Source organism: Rhinopithecus bieti, unplaced genomic scaffold (assembly GCF_001698545.2).
Source record: "Rhinopithecus bieti isolate Rb0 unplaced genomic scaffold, ASM169854v2 scaffold_19018, whole genome shotgun sequence".
Lineage (NCBI taxonomy): Eukaryota > Metazoa > Chordata > Mammalia > Primates > Cercopithecidae > Rhinopithecus > Rhinopithecus bieti.
In genome coordinates, this window is record NW_016809658.1 from 1,579,023 (window position 1) to 1,598,978 (window position 19,956).

The window sequence follows — 19,956 nt, forward strand, 5'->3', positions numbered from 1 at the left end:
TAATCCCAGCACTTTGGGAGGCCGAGGCGGACAGATCACCTGAGCTTGGGAGTTCGAGACCAGCCTGACCAACATGGAGAAACCCTGTCTCTACTAAAAACACAAAATTAGGCTGGTGGCACATGCCTGTAATCCCAGTTACTTGGGAGGATGAGGCAGGAGAATCACTTGAACCCGGGAGGCGGAGGCTGCAGTGAGCCGAGATTGTGCCATTGTGGTAAGCCGAGATCGTACCACTGTACTCTAGCCAGGCAACAAGAGTGAAACTCCGTCTCAAAAAAAAAAAAAAAAAAAAAAATTAAGTTTAGATCAATCCTCGAGTTTCTGCTTCACTTTAGTTGGCTACCCTCTTTGATGGTTCTAAATACAGTTAATAAACTCACTCAATTGTATAATGGTCAAAGTTTGTGGGTGGAAGAAAAAAATGAAGGGCATTGAGAGACATTCGTTCCATCAAGGGCACTATGCACTGCCTGGTATTTTCTTCCTCCATTACATATAGAGATAGCTGTCATCACATTCTTCTTCTGCAACTCAGAAGAAACTTGATGAAACACCAGAGACAACCTTGCGATGCCTAGAAGGACTCTGGCCCTGAAGCGGGCAATGAGGTTTGCACATACAAGTCCGTGAAGAAGGAAAGGCAAAAATACTCTCTAATCTCCAGCCATCATCCTCAAGGATAGTATAAAACAAGAAAAGGTCAGTTAAATGTATTTTCATCCTTCTTTCATTTTGTTCAATACGCCTAAAAGTCTGCAGATGAGTTAATATGTCCTTGAAAGAGGGCATGTGACACATAGGTCTCTTTAGCATTTCTAATTCTGTAAAAGCCACCTTAAATCTTTTGGGAGACAAAACAGTCTGTTGGAAGAAAACAGCCTCTGATGTAGCTATAAATCGCTCTTCTATTCTCTTATTTATAAAATCGTAACAGAAATAATGAGTTGTTTTGTCAATAATAGAACACTGACATGAACTTGACCTAACAACGAGCATAAAGCTGTCAATTCATCTTGCATTAACAAAATAAAATACGAATAAAAGAAAATGAAACAAGAGGAAAACTATTAGAAAGAAATGACAAAATTCGAACTGACTTTGAAAAAATCTGATTTTATTTTCTAAATCATGAAGTATTTCATGTTAAATTTAGACTGTTTAGCTTTCCACTGATATCTCAAGATACTTTCCAGATATTAACAGTACTCAGAACTGTGTAAAAGTTAACAACCAATACCATGTTTTAAAGAAAAAAGTTTAATTGTAAGACTGACATCTTGGGAACATTACTAAATGTATTTCTAAGAAACCCTTCTCAAAGGTCAAAGTATTGACAATTCTGATTTAAAAATTTAAAATTTTTAATTACTGGAGATTTAAGTAACAATAGTTTCAAGAGCCAAGAATCAGATTGCTTTTTAAAACAGATTTTTTTTTTCCTGAGGGATTCACACTTGCCAACAACTCCAGTTAAATATAATAGTCCACCCAAATCCCAAATGTAAATGTATTATGTCACCTTGGAATAGTAACATTATAAAATGGGATTTCTAAATTATAATACATACACATAATATACCATTTTAACTGACACGTTTACCAGCAGAATTCTGAAATCAAAAACAACTTCTACATTCAAGGGACAAATGATAAATGCTCTTTCATTATTTTAAGAGTCCATTCCATTTTTTGTTGTTTTCTACTCCCAGATTTTAAAATGGACCAAGGGACCCAAGGCCAAGTCAATCCCATTTTCCTGAACCCAACTGCCAGTAGGTACTGGCCCTACATACGCGTCCTTTAACAAGCCCCATTCTCAAAAGGCTGGGGGTATTTGTATAAGAACTTATTCCAAAGTGGCTCTAAGATCCATGTTCCCAAGATCTAGTACGGGCTATTCATGTGTTCTGAGGCATGTCCAGCATGCAAGCAAACTTATCTGTTCAAATTGAGGTAAAACAGACAAAAAACACTTAATATTAACAGAAGCTACATAATTAAAACTAACCTTTTGCTGCTTATTTAAGCTAATTATGTATTCTTACAAAACAGAGACCCTCAAGTCAATAATTTCTTTTGATTTTAGTCACCCCCAAATTAAGCCTCTTCTTTCAAAGCCATTATTAGTTAAAAAGTTTTAAAATGAAGAAAAATATTTTTTTTCCAGAACTTGTATTTTGTAATTAGTGTGATGCAATTTCTTTTTATTTTTCAAACTTAGAAAGAACTCATGTATGGGTACTACTTGATATTTTTTTCAGATACCAAGGAATACCAACAGGATTCATAAATAGGATTTTCTGACACTGGCAGGAAAGTCTGCTAACGTTTACAAAATACCAAAGACTCTTCTTTCAAGCTTCAAAGATGGCTGAGAATTAACAGTTATGATTAGTTTTTCAGTGCAAATAAAAAATTTAAATCTTGATTTTTTTTGGTCAACATTTTAAACAGTCAAATTTTACTGTACTTTTCCAGGTTTCAAATCAAAACAAACAAACAAAACAAGTAATGAAAATTACCAATTGGCAACAAGTCCCGTATTTCAATGTTATTTTTAAACCACCAATTATAACCTACTGCCAGTAATTATTTGTAAGTACCTGCTTGTTTTAAGCACTGGTCAGTTACATAAAAGAATAATTTGCAAGAATGATACTTGGCAATGGGTTACTTTAATGCTTCTGGAATAAACAGAAGCATTAACAAAACACCAGATCTTAAGCACTTTTAAATCTGTAATTTGAATTACCAAAAAGATTTTTAAATGTTACTTTTCCATTGAAGGACTGTAGGGAGTCTAGTCCCAGCTAACATGGTTGATTTTAAAAAATAAATAAATCCCTAAGCCACATAGTAATGGAATACTACACTTGCTTTTTATATCATATGGAAACAGCTCCAGGCAGAGCACAAGTAGAAGAAAACCTGCCAAATCAAAGTACTGTAAATAAAGTTCCTCTATGTACTCCAGTGAGAAAACCTCAAAAATAAAAATCAGAAGACCACCCACTGTTACCCCTCCCCCCCAACAAAACCCACCCAAAACACTTTAGTTCTGAACCTAACATTTCCCTAAGATGTTCACAGGAGAAGCTTTAAGGTACTTAAAGCTGCAGCAGTATAGCTGAAAGCGCCACATTACAGAGGAAATGCCCTAAAGGGTTCAGCAGCTGCCCACCCATCCCGAACCACCCCCATCCCAGTAATATGTAAAAGCTCCTGAAGTTTTTTTCTTATGCTAATAAAGGCATACCACCTAGTGTGCTAAAGACTACAACTAGCAGCATTAGAGCAGTAAAGTGAAAACAGGAAGCCTACAGGAATGATCTAAATGCCTACTTAGAAGAAACAAAGCAGCAGACAGGATCCTGAGCCCTCTAGTCTATGTAGGGAAGCAGTTGAATTAAACTGATTTACCCACATTAACAAAAATTTAACAAAGCTTCCCCAAGACACCAGAATAAAACTTGACCTTTCCAGTCAAAGGGCAGAGAGAGGCCTCTTCCATGTCCTGGAGTTGAATGAGTTCAAAGATTGGCAATAAAGGAAAAAAGAAAGCATTACGGGTGTGATGGGAACAAGCTTTGGAGTTTATCGAACAGTCACACCAAGTTTCTCCAGCACACGGACACCCTTTTCTTGGTACTCTTGTCGAGTCATCCAAAAGTTGTCTTTGTCTTTCATGATATCCGCTAGAACTGCACCACCCAGGAATACCATGTGCTTTCTGCGGGGTGGGTCTTCAATGCGGATCTTAAATTTCTAAAGGAGAAAGAAAGGATAATAAAATGGTACATGTGCACAGTGCTTTCTGCTTTATGAAAATGACTTTTAATATATGCTCTCGCTCAACCTTGCAACAGTCCTGTGATATAAGTAGAACGGTAGGATTTGGTACCTGAGGTACAGGAACGCTTAGTAATTTGCCCAAAGCTCATGTTTAGGAGACCACACATCCATCCCGGCATGCTTGGAACAGTCCTGATTGACACGTGGTGTCCCATCATTATTAACACCACCCCTTTTCATTCTTGAGTGTCCTAATTTGATCAGTAAATTACATGACTTAACACCCTACTGAGAGACCAAACATCAGAGATATAATTAGCGCAAATTTCCCATCCCCTGGCAGATGACCACTTGGGAAAGTCACTTTGCTATCAAACGAAGTCTGGATAAGAGGACTTGCATGACTTCTTAAAGGTCTAATACTGTTATGATTCTAGTCCAGTGCAACTGAGTAAAACTGAAGTTCTTTTCTTTTAAGCAAAGCTTACTTTCTATTGTCTCAAAATCAAATGAAATGTTTGTTCTTAAAATAAACAAGGCCAAATATGGTCAAAACAAATCATGGGGATGTTATGAGAAAATGAACACAGTAACCAAAATTAAAGACAATTGGGAAAAGTTTTATACTCTGTAGCTACTATTAAGTGTCTAGGAAGGACACACCCTCCTTATCTTTATGGCTGGTCAACACTGAAAGAGACCTTAAAATGACATAGCAAGTTTTTCATTTACAGTGTCACAATCCTGCAAAAAACACCCAATGTAACTATGTCATTCCAAATCATTTGTATATTTATGTCACATAAATGAACTGTAAGGGTTCTGAGAACTGTAAGGGTTTCCAAGATAAAGAAAAACATCAGTTTATTTACCAATTCTGAGACTATTTTAATTGTTCCTTTAGCTTTCTTGCTCTTAGGTAGGGGTCAGCAAATTTTTTTGGAAAGGGCCAGATACTTGAGGCTTTGCAGGTGTGACAAGCACCCAACCCCACATGTAGCTAAAAGGTGCCCACAGACAGTACGTGACAACAGGTAACATTATGTAAACAAATGGGCTTGGCTGTGTTCCAATAAAACTTAAAAAACAATAACAAAAACAAAAAAACAGTTTTGGCATAAGGGCTATAAATGCCCAGCTCTGCTCTAAGGGAAACTTAGCCCCTGAAGACGCTGCTTCTGTAAATATCTCAGCTGCTTACTGTTTCTCTCTCGCACACTACCTTAACCCTGGAGGTTTGGTAATATGAGTTCTTGCTCTTCATTGCTGCTTCTATCTTGCTCATCCCTAAAACTCCACAGCTCCAATGAAACTCATTCTATCAGATTATTCCATCTACCACTCCCTCCTTGCTGAACTCATGCACCTGCTCTCAAGCAGCTGAACAAGATAGGAAAGATAAAAAACATCTTGCTTCAATGTATCACTAACCTCAACTGAGCTTGCTGCTGCATGGTAATCCTATTACATTTCTCTATTCTCTCTTCCATTCTCCAAAACCACCATTTCAACCTCCTCCTCTAGTCTAAAACGCTACCATCCCTTCCCTCCTCTCAGTGCCTCCTAACTGGTCTATGCCCACCTTTGTTCCCTCTTCCCCTAAGAGTCTATTCAACACACCAGACTTAATGATCCCTTAAAAATATACATCAGATCCTATCATTTCTCTGCTTAAACCGCCCCGGCACCCAAGACTTTCCATTTCACCAGGAGTCAAGCCAAACCCTTTACCATGGCTGAACAAGACCTGCCCTCCTGCTACCCTTCTGACCTCATATCCCACCTGTCCTCCTCCTTTGCTCACTCTGCTTCAGCCATACTGGCACATTCCCACCAACCTGGGGTTTTTGCATTGTTCCTGCCTGTAAGATTTTCCCCCCAGACAGCTGCATGGCTCACTTCTCTCATGCTCAACTTAGGTCTCTGATCAAAAGTCACTTCACCCAGAAGGCCTTTCCTGATCACAGTTTATGAAGGAGCACACAACCTCTCCAACCACTAACATTTTCCAGCTCTTCACCTTACTTTTCTTCATATCACTTATTACCACTAATACATTATTTAGACTAAAAGCAAGGATTCTGTTTTCCTTGTTTTGTTTGTCCCCAGCACCTAGACCTATGTCTGGCACCCAGCAGTTCAAGAAATGTTTGCTGAATAAATGATCACCTGAGATCAATTATAAATTATATGTAAAACTCAATAAAATCAGAAAAATGAGTGAAGTACTTAGACAGCATGGCTCCCTTCCAGTCTGTTAATCTGTTTAATGTATGTGAGCCCATACTCAATTTAATTTCAACAATTTGAGTCATATATGAAAGATGTAATATACAGTACTCTGTAATACATAATCTCATTATCTAAAATAGTTGATCAAAGTGAGACAAAGCTCAGAGATTAACTCAGGATTAGGTAACTCTTGGTTGAGTATACAGCACACACTGTATACTTGACATAGTCCAGAGTTTGGTGGAAAAAACACACAAACCCATGCCAAAGAAACATCAACTATTACTAGTTAAAAAATTTCTTTCTACTGTACATACCAACAACTACCAATTAAAGTCTGTTTCAAGAGCTATGACAGTTACCGGGATGCAAAAAAATTTGAGACATGATGTTTTACAATCTGATGGAGGAGAGAAGACAACATATGTAACAAACAAAGTCAGAAATAGAAGACAGCCCAAGAGAAGTGCTAAAGGCTGACTGCATATCCAAAATAAGTTTAAAAAAAAAAAAAAAAAAAAAAGAACAAAACTCAAGTGGGGCATTTATTCCCCCATAGTACAGCAGGTTCTTCTTTTGCACAAAGAGGCGCCTCGGAGTTTGTGCTGGTTGTTACAGATGAACCAGAACTTTTGGCCCTGACCTCACTGCCTCCATCCATTGACTATAGAGGTGACCAGAGCTTATCTTGAACTATTTCCCTCTTCCTATCATTTCCAGGCTGCACTTGACTGCAGTAGGAATTTGTTTTGGAAGACGTCTTGCCCCCTCTGGTGGTTGTCAAGATTCACAAACTACTGTACAGTCTTTTAAAAGAATGTTAATAATAGTTGATTTACTAATACTTACAGAAAGTTTTTCCACATCACCCTTCAAAACTCGTTCTAAGTAAAGCTGTTTAAGTTCTCGTTCCAACCGTGATGGCAGGCCAGGATACATAGTAGACCCTCCAGAAAGCACAATGTGTTTGTAGAATTCAGATCTAGAAAGGCACCATGGTTATTCATTTGGAGTTTTAGGTTAGGAAAATGGTATCTCAGGGTTACTGTTACTTATGTCAGCCTCATGGGGTTGCTGGGAGAATTCAATAAAATTCCACACGTAAATCACAGGGCTGAATATTTGCTGTTATTACTACTGTGAAGTAATGATCCCTCTTTACATATAAAATCTTTTTATAATTTTGATGAAAATAAAATACTTCTAAAAGTATATAATACATTTTTTTTGTGTGAATGTAACTGAGACTTCTAATAATGACCAAGATTTACATTACAAACTTCTAGTACTTGGACTATGTTGTCACATGCTTCCCTAAAGCCACTGAAATGTGATGATTTACTATAATTAGCCCTACTCTACTTTAATCCAGAATTCCTGCTTTTTAATTTTTTATTTTTTATTTTTATTTATTTTTTTTTTTTGAGGCGGAGTCTCGCTCTGTCGCCCAGACTGGAGTGCAGTGGCGCAATCTCGGCTCACTGCAAGCTCCGCCTCCCGGGTTCACGCCATTCTCCTGCCTCAGCCTCCTGAGTAGCTGGGACTACAGGTGCCCGCCACCTCGCCGGGCTAGTTTTTTGTATTTTAGTAGAGACGGGGTTTCACCATGTTAGCCAGGATGGTCTCGATCTCCTGACCTCGTGATCCGCCCGTCTCGGCCTCCCAAAGTGCTGGGATTACAGGCTTGAGCCACCGCGCCCGGCCTTTAATTTTTTATTTATCTTTTGTAGTTTTCTCTTTTTTGTTCCTTTGCTTAGAGGCTGTCTGCTGTTATTTTTGGCTAGACTGATGTGTATGCTTCTTATAGCAGTACCCTCTTTTTTCCTTAAATATGCTGTTGTCTATGATATCAGATAATCCAATCTAAAAAGACTGCATATGTAGTAAAGGTAACAGAATCTGAGTGAGGGTCTGAGGAATAATACAAAGTTTGGGAGCTGATTTGCACCCATTTTGGCCTTATTCAACCTGGCTTCCAGGTTCTCAATGGCTAAAGCTACTGCAACTCCAACAAAGCATTGTTTCTGTATTTAATTGCCAAAGCAAGCCCGGTGAATGTCACATAAACTAAGCAGTTGAAATACAGATTCACGTGGTAAGTACACATAAGCATTTACATGTACATTTTCAACATGCAGAACACATAAAACAAAATTTGAGTTGTTCCACTTTGCAATGCCAACTCTGTGGAGAAGGTACTGAATCTGACTCCATGCTTTGGGAACGTCAAAGCTCTAATCACCAACAACGGGCATGTACTTTTTTTTTTTTCTTTCTTTTTTTAATATACAGAGTCTCACTTTGTCGCCCGGGTTGGAGAGCACTGGCGTAATCTCGGCTCACTGCAACCTCTGCCTCCTGGGTTCAAGTGATTCTCCTGCCTCAGCCTCCCGACTAGCCGGGACTACAGGTGCCCGCCACTACACCCAGTTAATTTCTTGTATTTTTAGTAGAGACGGGTTTCACCATGTTGGCCAGGATGGTCTCGAACTTCTGACCTCGTGATTCGCCCGCCTCAGCCTCCCAAAGTGCTGGGATTACAGGCGTGAGCCACCGTGCCTGGCCGGCATATACTTTTAAATACAATTTTGCTGTGAATGAACATCAAATCAAAGGACAAAATAATCCCTATCACGAGAATTTACCACAATTATGAAGGCTAGATTCGATTTCTGATCATCTTCCACAAGGTTTATAGCTTGTTATAAGTCAACTGCTATTTTTATTAATTTCTATTACTATCCTGGCTCCAAAGCCATCCCATCAAAATTAATTAGGTGGCTTCAGGGTTACACAAACAAATAAATGCTTGCTGTACAAAATGCTTCTGGGTGAATTCCTCTATAACCTAAGTGTAGAGAAGGGATTTCTAATGATGACTCAAGCTCTAGCTGTAATAAAATATAAGACTATAAATCTTCTTATATGACTAAATAAAAACAAACTTTTGCATGGCCAAAACACTAAGAGCAGTAGACAAACGGCAAACTGAGGAAATATCTGTAAAAGACATCAGAAAGCTAAAAGAAAACTTTTCAAAACTGGAAAAAAAAAAAAAAAAAAAACCCAAAACTCCAAAATCTACAGACAAAAAAAGCCATGAACGATGTGCCAAAAAAAAAAAAAAAAAAATTCAAAAATGTCCCTTAAGGCTGGGCGCAGTGGCTCACGCCTGTAATCCCAGCACTTTGGGAGGCTGAGGCGGACAGATCACGAGGTCAAGAGATCAGAGACCATCCTGGCCAACATGGTGAAACCCCGCCTCTACTAAAAATACATAAATTAGCTGGGTGTGATGGCACGCACCTGTAGTCCCAGCTACTTGGGAGATTGAGGCAGAAGAATCGCTTTAACCCAGGAGGTAGAGGTTGCAGTGAGCTGAGATTGCACCACTGCACTTCTAGCCTGGTGACAGAGCAAGACTCTATCTCAAAAAAAAAGTCCCTTAAATATATAAAAATATGTCATATATATATATAAATTTTATAGTAACTTTGTTTTGTGGCGGTGGGGAGAGACAGGGTCTCACTGTCACCCAGGCTGCAGTGCAGTGGCACAATCGTGGCTCACTGCAGCCTCTACCTCTCAGGCTCAAGCGATCCTCCCACTTCAGCCTTCTGAGTAGCTAGGACTACAGGAGTACACCACCACCACACCTGGCTAATCTTTTTGAAAAAAATTTATGTAAAGACAAGATGTCCATATGTTGCCCAGGCTGGTCTTAAACTTCTGGGCTTAAGCACACCTCCTGCTCAGCCTCCCAAAGTGCTGCAATTACAGCCAGAAGCCACCACACCTGGCTTGACTTCACTCTTAATGAGAGAAATAAAAAGTAAAATTACACTGAAATAATGTCTCACTCATCAGACTGGTGGAAAGGATAAATGATGCAACTGCCAGAGAGGGAAATCTGGCAATATCTAACAAAAATACATGCATTTACATCAAACTAAGAAGTTTCTCTCAGCACTTTGGTAGGCTGAGGGGGTGGGGGTGGATCACTTGAGGCCAGGAGTTCAAGACCAGCCTGGTCAATATGGCAAAACCCCATCTCTACTAAAAAATACAAAAAAAAAAAAAAAAAAAAAAATGCTGGGCATGGTGGTGCATGCCTGTAATCCCAGCTACTTGGGAGGCTGAGGCACGAGAATCACTTGAAAACGGGAGGCAGAGGTTGCAGTGAGCCAAGATTGCACCACTACACTCCAGCCTGGGTGCGAGAGTGACATTCCATCTCAAAAAAAAAAAAAACAAAAAACAAACCAATAACAACAACAAAAGAAGTTTCTGCACAGCAAAGGAATTAATCAACAAAGTGAAGATACAACCTATAGAATGTGAGAATATACTTGCAAACCAGACATCTGATAAGGAGTTAATATCCCAAATATATAAGAAACTCAAATCTCAAATGACTAAATAGCAAGAAAACAAATAACCCAATTAATAAATGGGCAAATGACCTGAATAGACATTTCTCAAAACACACACAAATGGAAAAAATGTTAAGCATCCCTAATCATCAGAGAAATAAATGCAAATTAAACCACAATGAGAGATCACTTCAAAACTGTTAGAATGGCTGTTATCAAAAAAGAGAAAAGGTAACAAATACTGGCGAGGATGTGGAGAAAAGGAAACCCTTGTACACTGCTGGTGGGAGTGTGAATTAGTACAGCTATTACGGAAAATAGTATGGAGGTTCCTCAAAAAGTTAAAAATAGAACTACCATATGATACAGCAATTCTACTACTGGGTATATCTCCAAAGGATCTGAAATCAGTATGACTATGTAAGAGTATCTTTATCCTTAGGAAACACCAACTGGTAAAGAATTGATGCATTTAATCTACTCTCAAACGGTTCAGAAAAAAAAACAGAATGAAAAAACAAACATGCAGAACATTATAATTAGTAAAATGGTAAATCTAGATAAAGGATATAGATAAGTTTTCTGCATTTTTCTTGCAACTTTTCCATAAGTCTGAAATTATTTCAAGTAAGTTTATAAACAACTTAGTCATCTATTTAATTCCACCTATTTCTGCCAAATAACTTTAAAAAATTTTAAATTATTTTTCTGATAAATAACTTTGAAATCACCATTTCTAATATACCTGGTATCAATGTCAGCCGCCTGAATTGTGTTAAAAAGCAATTCAGCAACACCAACTCCTTCAACATTGATCAAGTGAGGCTGAAATAAAGCTTCTGGTGCTTCAAATCTCTCTCCCCCAACTTTGATGATACGTCCATCTGGGAGCTAGAAACCAAGAGTAATCAGGTACTTATCAGAAAAGATTAAAATTTCCCAGTGTTCTCCAGAACACTAGTACTTACAAATACATCTGTTCTGTAACCAAAATCATTACCAACAATAACTTTTCCTAAAATATATTTTGGGGAAAAAAAAGGTAAATTAAATACATACAGGTAACTGTTTTGCTTTTAAAAGTGGTATGCCATGCCCCCAAATATCAGGAATTTCTTGGAGAAATCACTGATGTTTGAGTGCATGACATTTGCAGCAAAGCAGAAACAGCCATCACTGGCCAACCACTGTATTTTGATTACTGCTGCTATGTGTTACTGCAGTTTTATGATTTTAACATAGTTGTGATTTCATGGATATTTCTGCTATGTAGAATAGACATGTTAAACATTGATTGACTGACTGATTGAGATGGAGTTTCGCTCTTGTCGCCCAGGCTGGAGCGCAATGGCACGATCTCGGCTCACTCCAACCTCTGTCTCCTAGGTTCAAGCAATTCTCCTGCCTCAGCCTCCTGAGTTGCTGGGATTACAGGCATGCGCCACCACGCCAGCATATTTTTATATTTTTAGTAAAGATGGGGTTTCATCATGTTGACCAGGTCTTGAACTCCTGGCCTCAGGTGATCTGCCCGCCTTGGCCTCCCAAAGTGTTGGGATTACAGGCATGAACCACTGCACCCAGCTACATCAAACATTTTAAATAATTTTATTTCACCAAATAATTACTCTGTGAAACTATTATTTTGCCATCAAAATACTTTATAACATGTGTGCCACTTCTATCAAATCATTTAATCCAAAAAATGTTTTATGATCAAAGAAGTTTACAGAACACTGATCTGGACTATTTTTATTAGGCAATTCTGTTGTATCCTACTAGATCCTAATAAATTTTAAATAACTGATAAATATAATTTCAATTTAAGCAAATAAGATTTAAACAAATCAGGTATCATATTATGACTCTGTACAAAAAAACCTTGTCAGTCACACATTATGTTCATATTTAATTAAATGAGAAATGTTAAGTAGAAACTTCCTCTCATAACACCTCACAATTCACTGGATTGTCCTAAGTAATAAGCATGCCCATGTATGCTGGCATTTGACACATTTCTATACAAGATACCAGAATTAATTTTACATTAACAAGTCTAACAGTACATTTATAATATAATTACTTCTTTTTTTTTGAGACAGAGTCTCGTTCTATCACCCAGACTGGAGTGCAGTGGCTTGATCTTGGCTCAGTGTAACCTCTGCCTACTGGGTTCAAACGATTCTCATACCTCAGCCACCCAAGTAGCTGAGATTACAGGCATGTGCTACCACATCTGGCTAATTTTTGTATTTTTAGTAGAGACAGTTTCTGCATGTTGGCCAGGCTGATCTCGAGCTCCTGGCCTCAAGTGATCCGCCCAGTTTGGCCTTCCAAAAGTGCTGGGATTACAGTCATGAGACACCATGTCTGGCCCTACTATATATATATATATTTTGAGATAGGGTCTTGTTCTGTTGTCCAGGCTAGAGGGCAGCGGTGTGATCATGGCTCACTGCAGCCTCAATCTCCCAGATTCAAGTGATCTTCCCACCTCAGCCTCCCAAGTAGCGGGCACTACAGATGTACACTACTATATCTGGCTCATTTTGTTTATTTTTTGTAGAGATGGGGTCTTGCTTTGTTACTCAAGCTGTTTTTGAACTCCTGGGCTCGAATGATCCTCCCATCTCGGCCTCCCAAAGTACTGGGATTACAGGGATAAGCCACCACGCCTGGCCAATTACAATGATTGTTTAGATTCCAAAGCTGACTGATTCTGGTCCCAACTACCTAGGAGGCTAAGGTGGGAGGATCACCTAACTCTGGGAGATTGAGACTGAAGTGAGCAGAGATCATGCCACTGCACTGTAGCCTGGGTAAGAGTGAGGAAACCCTGTCTCAAAAGAGAAAGAAAAAAAAGGTTACCAAAACTTATAACCTTAAAAAAGCCACCTCCGTCAGGTGGGTTCACATGAAATCATCCAAAATATTTGGAAAAACTTCAAACAGCAGATCTTACTAGCAAAACCTCCTTCCTTAAGCACTCGAAGCCTGATAGTGTGGCTTCTTTCCATGCTCTGGCTGCTGCCCAACATGGGGTCAAGTTTTCTAACCACCTTAATGAACTGTTAAACTGTAGGCATCCCATTTCTTTGCACCAAATCTTACCCTGTTCTGTATTTGTCCACTCATGCCCCTCTTTACTTACTCATCAGCTTATTACTTTATACTTGTGTATGTGTGTGTGTGTGTGTGTGTGTGTGTGTATCAAATATATATATGTAAATATATATATGGGTTTTTGGTTTTTTTTTTGAGACAGGGTCTCGTTCCTTCACCCAGGCAGGAGTGCAGTGGTGCAATCCTAGCTCTGCCTCAAAACTTCAGCCTTGAACTCCTGGGCTCAAGCAATCTTCCCACCTCAGCCTCTCAACTAGCTAGGACTACAGGCATGTGCCACTACGCCTGGCAAAATTTTTGTATTTTTTGTAGAGACAGGGTCTTCTTGTTATATTGCCCAGGCTGGCCATGAACTCCTGGCCTCAAGTGATCCTCCTATCTCAGCCTCCCAAAATGCTGGGATTACAGGTGTGAGCCACTACACCCAGCCTATTTGTATATATTTTTGTAGCCTACCTCAAATGCTTTGAGAAAAGAGAGAAGGAAGAAATAAAACACATTTTACATTTCTAGTTTGCTTATCTTGTGCCCTGTGCCAGCCACTTTCTTCCAAACTAATCAGGTAGATGGAAAATTAGACAACTAGAGAAACTATCAAGAAGACTTCAGGAAGGAATCTCCAAAGCAAATCTGGAGATGATTAAGTTACAAAATGGTTTACTCCTAGAAGAAAACCTAGACAATACCATTCAGGACATAGGCATGGGCAAAGACTTCATGACTAAAACACCAAAAGCAATTGCAACAAAACCCAAAATAGACAAATGGGATCTAATTAAACTAAAGAGCTTCTTGCACAGCAAAAGAAACTATCATCAGAGTGAACAGGCAACCTACAGAATGGAAAAATTTTTTGCAATCTATCCATCTGACAAAGGGTTAACATCCAGAATCTACAAGGAACTTAAACAAATTTACAAGAAAAAGACAAATAACCCCATCAAAAAGTAGGCAAAGGATATGAACAGATACTTTTCAAAAGACATTTATGCAGCCAATAAACATATGAAAAAAAGCTAGTCATCACTGGTCATTAGAGAAATACAAATCAAAACCACAAAATCTCATGCCAGTTAGAATGGTGATCCTTAAAAAGTCAGGAAACAACAGATGCCAGAGAGGATGTAGAGAAATAGGAATGCTTTTACACTGTTGGTGGTAGTGTAAATTAGTTCAACCATTGTGGAAGACAGTGTGGTGATTCCTCAAGAATCTAGAACTAGAAATACCATTTGACCCAGCGATCCCATTACTGGTTATATACCCAAAGGATTATAAATCATGCTACTATAAAGACACATGCACATGTATGTTTATTACAGCACCATTCACAATAGTAAAGACTTAAAACCAACCCAAATGCCCATCAATGTTGCAGTGGATAAAGAAAACGTGGCACATATACACCATAGAATACCATGCAGCCATAAAAAAAGAATGAGTTAATGTCCTTTACAGGGACATGGGTGAAGCTAGAAACCATCATTCTCAGCAAATTAACACAGGAAAAGAAAACCAAACACCAAATGTTCTCACTCATAAGTGGGAGTTGAACAATGAGAACATATGGGCACTGGGAGGGGAATACCTCACACGGGGCCTGTCGGGGGTTGGGGGACAAGGGGAGGAATAGCATTAGGAGAAATATCTGATGCAGATGATGGGTTGATGGGTGCAGCAAACCACCATAGCACATGTATACCTATGTAACAAACTTGCATTTTCTGCACATGTATCTCAGAACTTAAAGTGTAATAAAAAATAAATTTAAAAAAAAATTTAAAATGGGTTTACTGAATATTTGGATCACTATCTTAACAACTCATTTTTTTTTTTCCTGACATGGAGTCTTGCGCTGTCACCCAGGTTGGAGTGCAGTGGCATGATCTCAGCTCACTGCAACCTCTGCCTCCTGGGTTGAAGCAATTCTCCTGCCTCAGCCTACAGCCTACTGAGCAGCTGAGATTACAGGTGCCCACCACCTTGCTCAGCTAATTTTTTGCATTTTTAGTAAAGACGGGGTTTACGCTGTTGGCCAGGCTGGTCTCCAACTCCTGACCTCAGGTGATCCACCCTCCTCGGCCTCCCAAAGTGCTGGGATTTACAGGCGTGAGCCACTGCACCCGGCCAACAACAAATTATAATTATTTTTGAAATGACTGTTCTGCACGTATTTGTGAATATGTAGAGCTAGTACACATCATATGGTTTTAAAATACTTGCCTTTATTGGCTATTACTGTTTCATTTTAGTAATAACTAGTCAACTCCTCTGGTATCATAAACTATAACTAGGTCCTAAATCTCATTAGTTACAATTTCAAGTTAACATTTAACACCTCATTAAAAAATATTAAGTCAGGGAAGGCTGCCACCTACTGAATTAGTAAAGCAATGCTCCAGAATGACCATTTCCAAAGTACGTTTCTTAGACCACTAATCCCATGAAATTCTGAAAAGTCCTAGAGTGTAAGTCTGAGAAACACACATACTATATTAATTGTGTATATATTAGCATACCAAAGGCTCTTGAGTTCTACAGTGAAGTGAAATCAACTGCTTCCCAAACAGTTCATTTCCCAAACTTATTTGACAATGTAATTCTTTTTAATTTTTGTGAAATGCTTATTAACATCTCAGGGAAATAAAGTTCTGTAAAACATATGTTGAGGCCGGGCGCGGTGGCTCAAGCCTGTAATCCCAGCACTTTGGGAGGCCGAGACGGGCGGATCACCAGGTCAGGAGATCAAGACCATCCTGGCTAACATGGTGAAACCCCGTCTCTACTAAAATACAAAAGCTAGCCGGGCGACCTGGCGGGCGCCTGTAGTCCCAGCTACTCGGGAGGCTGAGGCAGGAGAATGGCGTGAACCCAGGAGGCGGAGCTTGCAGTGAGCTGAGATCCGGCCACTGCACTCCAGCCTGGGCGACAGAGCGAGACTCCGTCTCAAAAAAAAAAAAAAAAAAACATATGTTGAGAAATGCTATGCCAAATACTACAATCTCAAAATAACATCTCGCATCTAATTATATCCTAGTGTAGAGAGTAATTTATGATTCTTGCCTTAATTTGCATTATATGGTGCCCTAAAATAATTTAATAGCATCTTAATGTAGAAAGAGACATTAAAAGTCACACATATACATATTGCAACAACCCAAGAAAAAAATACTGACTCTAAGAAAACCTCCTTAAGCTGACACCAATAACCATGGCTGCCCACTTTAAAACATATATATATATTATACACTGGAAACACTTACTGTATAAGATTCAACTAGTACTGTGGTTTCTAAGGCCAGTTTCTGCTCTTGCTCAATATTATATCCCACGTAACACAGTTTTTCTTTAATCATGCGAACCGTTTCAAAATCAGCAGAGTGGTTGAAGGCATATCCTCGCAACAGAAGCAGCTGGTACAAAACAATAGCAGTAAGTTCATAATGGATCTGAATGAGTTCTACTCTGCAAAAGCTATTAATGCTCATTAAATATGTCACATCAATAACAGAATGGGCAGTGGATTCTCAGCTCCTACTGAGTATTTCAGAAGTAGGAGTTTACCCCCCATAAAAGGATTTAGAGAGGGTAAAATAATTAACAATTCATAAATAAGTCAGTAAAATGACTAGAAAAGTCAGTTTTTGAAAAGCTCTACATGAGTACTAATGTTTTGATAGTTTTGATAAACAATCAAAAGTATATTAATAAATATTATTTTAGTGCTGGACTCCTGTAGCCTGCAGTTTGCTCCTACAATTAATGCCATATTTATGAAATGCCCCCAAGTCTTTAAAAGTTTTATCTTTAGCTTCTAGTACTGTGTCTGGCACATATTAGAAGGGCAATAGCATTTGTTTAACAAATGATAAGGGAATTATTCGGATACTCAAAGGTATAATCTCTATTGTTATGTGTCTTAAATGCTAGAAAATATTACTATTTTTTTTTAAAAACCCACTGAGAGAAAAAACATTACTAGACTTTACAAATAAAAAAATATATCCTCTAATATTTGAGTCTGTGTTCTCAAGACAACCCCAGAAATTCTGTTGGTTACCCTTTGAATTTTGGCCTAAAATGAGAGTATTATAATTCTCATTAATTTAATCTCCCCTCATGAGGAGGATTACTTAAATGACACTGAAGGAACCCAATGTCAAGGTGCAACCCAATTTAATGCAGAGACAGGGTTTCTTAACAGTAGCACCACTGACAGACTATACATTGTTTGTGGTGCAGCCAGCCCTATTCATTATGGAATGTTCAGCAGCATTCCTGCCCAGCTCAGACAACCAAAAATGCATCCAGAAATTGCTAATATCCCCCAGGGGACAGCACTGTCCCCTGGTGAGAACCACTGTCCTGGAGAGGATAGACTGATTACAGAATTCTGGTATAAACAATTTTCTAAATTTTATTTTAATATTCAAAATGATATATGTTAGCAAGTAGACGCCTTATGTACTTTCTCTAACAATGTTTTAAAGAAAATTATAATTAGTTATATTCAGAAGTAAACTAAAATAGTAAATATTAAAAACTGGATATATTCCATGAAAACTACTAAACATTAAAGTCTGGTGTATTTGGGCTGTTTTTCTCAAATATCATTAATTTGCTATCACTGTATTTTGTGGGAAAGGACAAGAGTAGGCAACCCAACCAAGAATATGGCTTAAAACATACCTGCTCAAAGAAAGGTTTTATGGCAGAAAAGGCTGCCTGAGCTGACCAAGAAGGTTTCAAGATAGGGGTCCCTTCCATCCTTGAAATATCTGTCTACTCATTCCTCAGGAATAACAAATATAATTATGTAATGATATAATGTACTCTCATTAGTATACAGAGATCATGTCTGTACATCTTTTTTTCTTGTTTTTATATATCTTTTTTTCTTCATGTGTATAAATCTTATATGGATTTTTATATAAATAAGGGAGGTAATTGGGTAATTTCTCTAGTGGTACAGATTTGCTGGAATCCTAAAATGATACATTCAATTCTGTGTTAAGATGGTAAACAAATTACAAAATTTAATTTCCATGATCTTTTCCTTTCACTTACCTTGATAAGATATCTAGTTATATCCCTCCCAGCAATATCCAGTCTCCTGGTAAGATGAGGGAGAGAAAAACCTTCATATACTGGGCAAATATGAGTCACACCATCTCCAGAGTCTACCACTACACCAGTCAATAAACCTGCATAAAAGCCAGGGGAGTTAAATAAAAAAAGTCAAATCAGAAAAATCAAAGCCAGCAAGTTCCAAATACAGTACAGAAGCCAAAATAGAAACGTAACCAACTAGAAGCCAGAATTTATTATTTACTTTGCAGATTTTTCCTAATGCATAAGTATTAAAGCGAGTGTTCCTTTTTCAGACTTTTAGTCTACTATTATGTGCTGCCCAAGGAGATGAGAAGAAACAGACCCTGAGACCGAGGACTGAAAAACAGGACTTTTTTTTTTTTTTTGAGACAGGATCTGGCTCTGTCATCCAGGCTGGAGGAGTACAGTGGCTCAATCTAGGCTCAGTGCAACCTTCATTTCCTGGGTTCCAGTCATACCTCCCACCTTAGCCTCCTGAGTAGCTGGGACTACAGATATGCGCCTGCATCATGCCTGGCTAATTTTTGTATTTTTTTTGTAGAGACAGGGTTTCACCATGTTGCCCAACCTGGTCTCGAACTCCTGGCCTCAAGTGATGTGTCCGCCTTGGCCTCCCAAACTGTTGGGGTTACAGGTATGAGCCACCACACCCAGCAGAACATGTTCTTAAAGCTCTGTACAATTCTTCATTTTTTTCAACTTAGATAGTTTTGAATATACTACAAATAACATATACAGTGTGTTCTGTAAAAACGCCTATGGATACTAGACAACTAGAAATCTAAGAAAAATGAAAAGTGACCAAAGCATCACTTTGATTATTCACTGGAAACCTTATAATAAAAGGCAATGTCAGTTAAACCTCATAATAAAAGAACAGCAAAGAAGCTGCTTTGTTTCCCATGTTTCCTCAACCTCCTGGGCTCAACTGATCCTCTCACCTCAGCCTCTCAAGTGGCTGCGACTATAGGCGTGTGCCACCACACCCAGATAGTTTTATTTTTTGTAGAGACAGGGATCTCACTATGTTGCTCAGGCTGGTCCCAAACTCCGGAGATCCAGCAATTTGCCCGCCTTGGCTTCTCAAAGTGCTGGGATTACAGGCATGAGACACTATACCTAGTCAAAGAAACTTTTGTAAAATTTTATTTATTTATTTATTTTTTGAGACAGAGTCTCACTCTGTTGCCCAGGCTGGAGTGCAATGGCGCAATCTCGGCTCACTGCAACTTCCACCTCCTAGGTTCAAGCAATTCTCCTGCCTCAGCCTCCCTAGTAGCTGGGATTACAGGCGCCTGCCACCACGCCCGGCTAATTTTTT

General features: G+C 38.7%; 1 protein-coding gene across 2 annotated transcripts in view; it reads right to left on the bottom strand.

Annotated features, from left to right (window-relative positions):
- Window positions 1–1,096: 1,096 nt before the first annotated feature.
- The window catches only part of ACTR2 (actin related protein 2), a 41,106-nt gene continuing 22,246 nt past the window's right edge, over window positions 1,097–19,956 (bottom strand). For both annotated transcript variants that reach the window (XM_017890025.1, XM_017890024.1), the window contains 5 exons: window positions 18,591–18,727; window positions 16,787–16,936; window positions 11,146–11,291; window positions 6,877–7,009; window positions 1,097–3,768 (listed from right to left, as the gene is read on the bottom strand). In XM_017890025.1, coding sequence (XP_017745514.1) covers window positions 3,598–3,768; window positions 6,877–7,009; window positions 11,146–11,291; window positions 16,787–16,936; window positions 18,591–18,727 — 737 coding nt within the window. In that variant the 3' untranslated portion in view covers window positions 1,097–3,597. The remainder of the gene's footprint in view (window positions 3,769–6,876; window positions 7,010–11,145; window positions 11,292–16,786; window positions 16,937–18,590; window positions 18,728–19,956) is intronic.